A 10058-nucleotide genomic window follows, 5' to 3' on the forward strand; every position below is an offset into this window, starting at 1 on the left:
GCAAGATGGTTTTAAGAAAGAGGGGAATAAGGAAGTCAATGGAAAGTTAAGAAGATTAAAAGAAAGTGAGGTTAAGTGTTATTCTTGTGGAGAAAGAGGGGTAAACTGCAGGCTTGATAAACTATAGCGCTGTTACGGTGGCCACGTATCAGCTCTATACATTTTATCTGCTTTGTTCATTTGCACGCACTTTTTAGTCTTAAGTGCGTGAAGGGGGAGTTACTAGAAATTATGTAAGACATAAATAGAGTTGAGCATTTGTGAATGAGAAATTGGGATACTGGCATAGACAGACACTGCGCACGCGCGCAATCCATGTGTCTCATTGAAATAGCCACCAGTGACTATGGCTGAAAATAAACACAACTGTAAGAGCTGAATGCGAATACTTCCGGAAGGATTATGACCCTTTGTTTCAACGGATAAGTGGCTCATTCAGAACTTACTCATTGTGTTTCATTAACCTTGTTTGCGAGTCAGAACGTGCTTGTTTCAATTGATTGAATCCTACGGGCCTTCAAGACGGTAGGGGTGTGGTTTTTACAACAACCCAAGACAACCGGTGGTTTGAATTAATTAATTAAGCACGTGACAGGCGAAACAAGGCAATAATCAAAACAGAGGGAATAGGTCTTATTGGATATAAAAGACCTTGAATTGTACTAATTTGATTTAACAGCACAGGTGGGGAAGGGACGCATTGGAATTGTGATCATCATTGTGTATCATTTAATTATCATTGTATCATTATATGATAATGATGGCGATACAGCTTAAATAAAATAATACAAGTGCAGATCGATTTGAGGATGAGGAATTTTGGTCTGATCAACTAAGAAAAATCTCTATCCAAATAATCGAATTGCATGAATAGCCGCAGGGGTAGAGGCCCGGAGTTAAGATTATATTAGATTCAACTGTATTGTCATTGCACAGAATACAAGTACTGAGACAACGAAATGCAGTGTAGCATCTATAATGAAGAATAAAGGAGTGGGATTCAGAAGGATCTCAGAGTGCTATAAATATATAGATATTATAGTAATGAATGGAAATAATTCCAGTGTTGCAGGAATTGTATTTGCAAAAACGAGTTCATTTGTTTCATTAAGAGATTGTTTGGTGCTCCGAGGCGAGACTAAACGTAGATTTGAGGGTTTGATGATAGGTTTGCCGTGCTTGACTGTCCTGTAGTGTAATCGCAAATGTCCGTATATTTTTGTTCAGGGTGTGGGCTTGATGGATGAGATGACGAACACGGTTGCGTTGATGTGGGCATTCAGTCATTGGAGCAAGATTATTGATCGGAACTTAAAGGAGCCATCGTATGCCCATTTTTCCACAAGTTGATATGGTTCCTTGGGGTCTCAATGAAATGTTTGTAACATATTTTGGTCAAAATACCACAAGAATCATTTCAAACAGCACCCTTTTTACCCTGTCAAAAACACCTCCCCACAGATTGACCTGTTTTGAGTGCCTGTTCCTTTAAATGCTAATGAGCCAGCTCCCCCCTCCCCCCTCTCCCCTCCCCCCTCCTCCACGAGATGCGCTCGCCTAGCTGCTGCCTGCCCAGCTAGCCATTACCTTTGTAGAAATATGGCTACTGCAGATGAAGATAGCGTCGTGCAACCATATCGTTTTGAACCAGAGTCAGACCCTGAACAAGAGGCTCCCGAACAAGTTCGAGAAGTTAGGGCTCAACAGGACGTTTCTGAATGGTAAGTTAACTTTGTCACTTCTACATTTTTTTTTGTTTGTACATTGGCTAAGGTCTCATATATATAGATATAAATGCTACATGAGTAAAGTTCCATCTGTAAACTAAAGTGTTATCTTACAACAGTAATTGACCAAGCAGGGGTAGGGGTAACGTTTTTACCTCCATTAATTAGCGTTTAAACCTTGTTTACTTATTAAATCGTTGTATTTGATGACTTATGACTTATTTGATGACTTATGTCTGTAATATGAACACAACTTTCAAATAAACTTTACCTGCAAAGTTGTCACTTTTTAAAACTCTGTTTATACAGGTGTATTTGTGGCAAGTGTGATCAAATGCCTACGGAGCCTGAGCATGTATGCTGCAGGGAGATACCACAGGTAGTGTGAATTCATTTTGAATGGCACTGTAAATATGAAGTCATCATCTGTTTTATATTCCATGTCACTTACACTTTCGATATTCAAGGTTACAAGAAGACTACTGCAGCTTCAGAACCCAACTACATGTATGGTCGATCACCCAGGCCTTGAACCTGTGTGTTTGAACGTGTACTCACTACAGAATGCATCAAATGTTTATAGGGCAGATTATGGGCCTTTACGTCTAAGAGGAATAGAGCAGTAAGTTTTTTTTTTTATGCATGAGTTAGTCATTTCTGCAATACAAATATGACTGAGGAAAAAAATACAATAAATGACCCTTCCCTCTGTATTACTTTGCTAACTGCTCATTTTACACGCGTCAAATGTTGACATGTTACTTATCAAACACTAAAGGCACACAAAACTGTTTCTATACACTTTTATTGTCAGAAAGATTGCTAGAAAGAATGCCACAGTGCTTTTTAAACATAGTTATTAAATGTAATAGCTGGTACATATGTAATAAATACAAAAAAAAGTATAATAAAAACATTGATTACAAAATTACACTTTGTGCCATCTGTAGCCATACTGTAAACAAAGGAATACTTTATATATGTGTATCACCTTTTATTCTCTTATACAATGTAAACTTTGCTTAGACGTTACAGGTATTTGGCGTACAGAAGCTTTGTTAGCTGGTGTTGGGGCTATCTGGGCCGGAGAATCAGGGTGGTCCTGCCGTCCTGCGTTGTGCTCCAGATAAGAAGAGTGTTCCCTGATGCTCAAGGAAGGTATACGGGGTTCAGACCTGCCCTCGATTGAACCTTGACACATAGCTGGCTACAACTTCGCGCTTGTCAGGTTTCTCAAACTGGGCAGAGAGATCCGCGGGTATTGGGATCTTCAGCACCTCATTCACATATGGTGCCGGGTCCTGAAAAACCTCGTGAAAGATGAGGTCCAACAGGTTATCCACGTACTCTGTAATACAAAAAAAAAATACAAAACTTTTACATTGTTTTTATTTATTGTTTATATTGTATTTATTATTTTATTTTTATAATTATTTTGCAATTATATTATTCTATTTATTATGAAGACCATTTAAAGACAGCAGTTAATGTATATGTTATTTAAGTTTCACATACTGTTTGTACATTGTTTGACTTGGTGGAATTTCAAATAAAGCCTGTGACTCACGGAAGGTTGGCTCTGCTTTCACCGGCTTTGCAGTGCACTCGCCCTTCTTGTATTTTGGGAAGTTCACTTTAAATAGCGGCTCACCAGCTGAACTTGTTGCTTGGGGACGCCCAGCATTTTCATTGAAATGCAGGACTGCCAGGTAGAGTCTTTGGGGAGAAAATAATACTTATAAGAGCATGTGTGTATGCGTGTATAATAGTTTGTATAATACATAATAGGTATACATTTCTTTGAAAAAATGATCGTACTGTTACCTGCATAACATTCCAAGAAAAGGAAAGACTACGTTTTTGGGCGCAAAACGCAGAATGACGCTGTGGAAAGACTCCAACGACGAGGTCTGGTAGTGAGGGCTCAGCTTCCCCACATCTTTCAGAACCCTCTTGTTGGTCAACACCTTCTCTAATCTGCTGAAGGCTGGTGTCCCTGTAAAAAAAAGGGGGAAAACATAACTATAGATTCAAAATGATTATGGCATTGGTTATTAGGTTTGTTTATATATATGTATTTATACATATATATTGTACATGTATATAAACACAAGCCTTACATTTACAATGCAAATTGGGTGAACATTAGCCTGACGATGTCATACTCATAATTCTAGTCAGAATATGAGTCTGATACCGCTCCGTTGGACTGTGATTATGGGGCGTGTTTCAACCGAACCAGGAAAAAAAATGCCTCTTCGCTCAATTGGATATATCTAGAACCAATCAGAGCGACGTAGTATGACCATAACGTAGACCATGGGGCCAGCTGATACATTAAACTTTTACCGGATCCCGTAGGAAGGACGGCAAAAACATCTTTTCGATCGACAAATGCCTTGATCGCGTTTCTCTGTTCCTCTTTCAAAATGAATGTGCTGTCAATGTCTTCTAAAACAGACTCGAATTTCCACATTTCAGCTCTCCAACGGCAGCCATGTTTGTTGAAAACGAATTCACCCCAAAAGCTCTTTGGTGACGTAGTTGATTACGTTAGGGTTGATCATCTGTCCATCATCGTATAAAGCCCGCCCTGACAATTTGATTGGTCTATCTATCTCCTCACAGATTTTTGTGAGGAGATAATTTCTTCCCAACGGAGCGACACCAGACCGAACTTCCCGACCAAAAAATGTGTGGGCGTGGCTAAGTTCGTCTGGCATCCAGGCTAGGTGAACATACCTGCCGTCAACCATTTGCTCTTGTCCCTTGAAATGCGTAGCGGATGCAAACACTGGGGGAAAACAGGGTCATCATGGGAGTGGATGTCTTGGACATGGTTAAGTAGGGAGGTCCACTTTGCCACTCTCTCTGGCCCTGATGTTGATGTAGCGGCTGTCCAGTAGATGTGTTTTTTTATGCTGGGGAGCCACTTCTTCAGTTTCTCACAATCTTTGTTCTGGGCAATCTTGACAAGTTTCTTCGACAGTCCTAATGATAAAAATAAAATTTTAGTCATGCACGGACACCTTATCATCATCATCATCATTATTATTTATTCAGGGTGAATTGACTGAGCACAGGGCTCTTTTGCAGCAATGCCCTGATCGAGGGTACATAATACAGATGAACAATAAATAAACAAACCATAACAGACAAAATAAATAAACAAAACACATAGAACTCAGAAATTAAGTATAAAAATACATGTTATATATTGAAATATATAATGAATGATCCCCACATAAAGTCTAAATAATGTTCTAAACAGGGCATGTCTTCAATATATTGTATGAGTGAGTGAATTAATTAATTACAAAATTGTCAATTATGAAAACTTTCTGCTCTGATTATAGAATAAGGAAATCACCAGTTTGTGATCATTATTGATGTGCTCCATAACTTTGATAATGAACAAAAGTGGTGTGGGGAGAAAGCATACATAGATTAACCAACATAGAGTTTTCACATGTGAACAGGGACTTTCTTAGCCTGATGAGCCACCTGGTACACAGACACAGGAAATAATACCTTTTTCCATGTGCCAAACATCGTAGTAGTGTGTGATGTTGGCCTCCCTCAGGAATTTCTGGATTTGAGGGTGGCGGTCTGTGACAATGCTATCCAATGTCACACCTCGTGCCTCCAAGAGAGCGAGGCTCCTTTTCAGACCCTCTTTCTCCATGTGGTAACTCCCTCCGACTTCATTGCTCTGATTATGAAGCAATGGTTGACCAGCTTTATTTCTGGACTTTGTTCACATATCGAACAATCTCAGTGAATTTATTTCATTTTCATTATTTCAGTAGTCATGACTATCTTCCTCCTACTGTTTTTAACCATGCCAAGGTTTTTGTGAGCAGCCCAGACTTTCTGTCTGTGGTGTTATTCACACACACCTACCCACCCCCCCCCCCCCCCCCCCCCCCCCCCCTTCCCTTAGTTTAGTTTACGCATTGGAGTTTATGTTACTCACCTGAACCAGCTGAAGATCAATAATTGTGTTGTTCGTCAGGTCCATCACCGTGTAACTGCCAAACTTGGCACAATGTCCTTCAAAAATAGATGTAATTATTTTACTTTATATGTCATTTCACATGTCATTGTATGATATGTTGTTTTCTTAGTAGCCCTTAGTCTAAACAAAGACATTTTCATGGAAAAGTAACTGTCAGTATTACATACCTGGTGAGTCAGCCCTCAAGTCACCACCTAGAATGACTTTCTGTCGCTGGCATAACTGGTCCAACATGCCATCCTGCGCTGTTTTCCAGCTGTGCACAATTGCAGGCTCTATGTACATCCGGGCGTGCCTTCGGAATGTGTCATACTGAAACATCCTCAACTGCATTGCCCGGAATATCTGAGGTCAAAAAAGACACAGGACTCTTTAGTACTGCTTTTGGGATTGTGTGTAGATACAAATGAACACATATATATGTATAATCTCACTCCAGAAAATTCAGATGATAATATTCCATGTTCAATTAATTACTACAAGTGAATTATGTTGTGAATTAAGGTAAAGTCAATTAACAATTACCTTCTCCAGTTTGAAGAAAGATGCACCAGTGGCATACACTGCAGCTGACAGTTGGATGTTCCCAACAGGAGTGCTACCAAGAAGAGGCTGACTATTCCATTTTCTGTAGAACTGACAGTGTGGGCACTTCTGTTCTACAGAGAGGAATGTCCCAACCCTTCTTGTTTGCACATCTGTCACCCGCCGACACACAGGGCACACCTCAAACAGCTCCAGGAGGCAGTTTTCATAGACAATATATGTAGGTGTCTTATGAACAGGGTTGGAAGATTCCATTCTATTAAAAAGACAAAGATTTCACCCAAAAAAATTAACTTCCATGCTGCTACAGCTAAAAATAAGTGTAGGAATGTAATTCATCTGATTATTAAAATGTTTAGATTCAATATTGAGTCACTCACGTCTCATCTGCTGATTCAGTCAAGACTGTGACCGAGTCATCGGGATCATAGCTAGAATCCTGTGGTTCTCCGAAATCCATACTTGAACTTCCCTCAAAAGGGTTGTCCTCTTCCTCCTCCAAGCGAGGTCTCTTACTTGGCCTCTTTACTGGTGTCGACGTTAGGAATGGCTGTGATGCTTTGAAGGCCACAGCTGAGGTTCCAACACCGACATCAGTGCAGGGCACAGTTTTCTGTGTGCCTATGATAAAACAGACATTCAGTATCCTTGGAGTCACAACTAATAAAAAAATGGGATGCAGTTACAACTTTAACACTCTCAACACCAAGGCCTTTTTTGACTCTGTTAGGTAGTCTGCCATGCCTGATATTTTTGTATATTTCACCTAACTAAAAACCATGAGGCAAAAGTGGTATTTATGATTATATTCTAGAACACCTCAGCAATAATAAAATGAGAGTAAAAGGAATGTAGTTAAAAAAGTGTTTTATTCAAATGAAATCTAAAGACACTAAAATTAAATCTAGTTTTAGAGGTGCTCAGACTTTGTACACAAACACATTGTAAATATTTGAACCTTGTAAACATAGGTGTTTGCTCCACATAGGTGAGTTTAGCATTCAGAAAGTGTGTGTGGTTTCTATACTAATTATAAGTAATTTAGAAACTGCCACTCTCCTTCACCTAGACCACTATGCATATTGATGAGAAAGGTGTAAACATTCTGGGACACCTCGGTCAAAGTCAATGGCCATGACGTAATGGCCATGGAATGTCTTTGTGGCTACCCCCTACAGGTTTTCTTGACACATCATGACCCAATAGTGATCACTGAATTACCATCCCCTTATCATATGAATAGTTGTCATTTGCTAATGGGAGGGTCACCTCACTCAGAGGCTGAAATGTGCAAGGGATTCGCTTTATTCTCCTTACAAAGTGATTATTTATATATTAGTTTCAAACTGTACATATTGTAAAAGTAAAGGGACCAAGGTTGCTGTGGGTGTTAGTTGTATGTTTGTAGGACAAAAACATGGGGCAGCTTGGGGCTGGAAGAGTTAACACGGAGACACAATCAATGACATGAAGTAACTGAGGGTAAACAAACCTGTACTTTTGTAGTGAGGTCGCAGTGTTTTCACAGAAAGCTGCGTGCCAACTGTGCACATCTTTGGTCGATCCGTTTGGCAGGCTACATGATGTACCCTAGCACACTGTCCAGATGTGCTTGCCTAAACAATAAGAGCAGCAATGTTATTAGATTAGATTCAACTTTATTGTCATTGCATAGAGTACTGAGGCAACGAAATGCAGTTAGCATCTAACCAGAAGTGCAAAATCAGAAGAGTGCAGAGTATGTGCAAAGTGGTAATATAAAAATGTATAAATAGATTATATACAGTATGGTATAAGATACAAGTGATATGAACAGTAAGCAGCATGTTTTGGTAAATGCAGGTGAGTCTCTTAGCTGCTAATCACGTCGTTCATGAACAAAAAAAGTGCCCATTTAACATGTATGACCCCATCATTGTTGTGTCGAAGGTGTCAACAGGAGGGCTAATTGCCTTGAATCATATTTGCAGGCAGACTATTAACACCTCCACCCCAACACAAGCATTTTCACAAAGGAATGTTTTTTGGATGAGAGAACTATTTTTCATAAAGACATTATATACTTCGACACAAATTCCTCTCCATAGACATCCAAACGAACTATCTACTGTATAAGTAAGCCTAGATTAAAATAGGCTAGCCTAACTGTTCACACACAAATTCGTTGGCCATATCTTTAGCGATTGATATACATCAGCTGGCTCCTACACACTACAAGATGCTAATGTCGCTAAGTTTTACACAAAGCCTATAATTTCACTGCCAGGTTATTTTAGTGTTAACATCTCGAAGTCCTAACAAATAGTTCACAGAAATGTTCTTGCTGTTTGCGGTAGGCACTATATACCCATGCAAACGTAAATTATCACACCAATATTACATCCAAACGAATTGCTGTACAAGGCAGACATGACTAGCCTAATGCATCACATTGCCAACAGAAAAATTCAACACATTGGCCACATTTCTAGCGAACTTCTAACTGCTACAGCTATATACACCAGCTGGCTCCGAGGCAAGGTCTTACACCCTAATGTTAAAAAAGTTATAGTTATTTTTTAACTAAAGGTTATTGTTCGCGAAAATTACACATACTAGTTCCCCAAAACGCAACAATGCTAACATCCCCCATCAAAATTCCTAACGTCCCTAACCACCCACACTAAATGGTCAATGCAAGTACCATAATAATTAAAAAAAAATACTTACATTTCCCTCGTCTGAAATGCGACGGATAGATGGTACTGAACCCGCTTGCAAGGTCAATCTTGTTGCGAGTCCAGCGTTATATTGACCCAGGTTGACAAAACAGTCCAATTCAAAATGGTTTGCGCACACAAACAGAATTTTGCCAATTCTTTCCGGGACATTGCCTTCAAAAATGAAATCAATCCATTTCGCTCTTGTCTCTTCTGAGGCTGGAACATGATGTATAGATCTGTGAGGATCTGTGCAGCCGACCACAGCGCATCTTGAGGACTTTGTTTGCTGCTTCGTTTGCTGCATGCTGCTAGCTAGCTATTCAGAGTATATCTGAGCTTTGCAATAACGGCTTTGATGCCCTCTGGCAAATGTTTTATATGTAACGAGTGTGCGTGTGTGTGTGTGTGGGGGGGGGGGGGGGGGGGGGGGGGCTGGGGATGAGGTGGGGGGTGGGCCAAGGCCATGTAGGGAACCTCCCAATGTCTTGTGACAGGCCAAGACATGGGAATCTCATTCGTAGACTAAATCATGACGTTTCTGACCAAGAGGAACCATAACAAAGATCGCCAATGGTTTTTTTCCAGCGGTTTTGGGTTGGTAGACATGCCAGATATCCAAATTAACGTGGAGAAGCACTAAAAAAGTGGAATTTTCATAATATGGCCCCTTTAACGTTTTAAATTGATATTTAAAACTAAAATAAGCAAGTGACCAGTTGTTGGCATAGTTTACTTGAAGGTATTTTGTGTAACATCTGTGAAGAGAGAGAGCATTTAAATTGCTGAGAGCGCGACGCGCATAAAACGGAAAAGATCAGATTAAACTTTCTCTCGTTACCTTAGATCAGATAATGCGCCGTCAGAGGGCACAAGAGAAAAATGGAAATACGAGATTGTGATGTGTTGTGAGCTATTGTATGTGCCAAAGTACTGAGTGACTAAAATAGCCCGGAATTATTGTAGATTGTTTTTTAAGACGTAACATCGCTAACAGCAACTTCGACTTTTTAAACAAACCTGTGTGATTGGCTGTTCAGACGGACAGAGAAGCACACGGGTGGGGGC

The 10058-nt window shown here is 39.9% G+C and overlaps 1 protein-coding gene across 1 annotated transcript; it reads right to left on the bottom strand.

The window, feature by feature from the left end:
• Positions 1 to 2689: 2689 nt before the first annotated feature.
• LOC116222069 lies at positions 2690 to 9370 on the bottom strand. Its single transcript, XM_031574800.2, has 9 exons — positions 9001 to 9370; positions 7784 to 7907; positions 6672 to 6912; positions 6271 to 6547; positions 5259 to 5439; positions 4470 to 4718; positions 3552 to 3723; positions 3295 to 3443; positions 2690 to 3075 (listed from the first exon to the last, which is right to left on the bottom strand). The coding sequence occupies exons 1-9, from the start codon at positions 9295 to 9297 to the stop codon at positions 2897 to 2899; spliced, it is 1869 nt and encodes a 622-aa protein (XP_031430660.1). The 5' UTR covers positions 9298 to 9370; the 3' UTR covers positions 2690 to 2896.
• Positions 9371 to 10058: the final 688 nt, after the last annotated feature.

The sequence above is a fragment of the Clupea harengus genome, chromosome 1, assembly GCF_900700415.2.
Source record: "Clupea harengus chromosome 1, Ch_v2.0.2, whole genome shotgun sequence".
NCBI lineage: Eukaryota > Metazoa > Chordata > Actinopteri > Clupeiformes > Clupeidae > Clupea > Clupea harengus.

Bases quoted from the DNA above. Each gene is read 5' to 3' on its own strand.
- LOC116222069 (XM_031574800.2), bottom strand. From the start codon at position 9,297: ATGCAGCAAACGAAGCAGCAAACAAAGTCCTCAAGATGCGCTGTGGTC. The intron at 3,724-4,469 runs GTATGTTCACCT...TTTTTTTTACAG, and splicing joins GAGCAAATGGTTGACGGCAG to GGACACCAGCCTTCAGCAGA. The intron at 3,444-3,551 runs GTAACAGTACGA...TTCTCCCCAAAG, and splicing joins TTTCTTGGAATGTTATGCAG to ACTCTACCTGGCAGTCCTGC.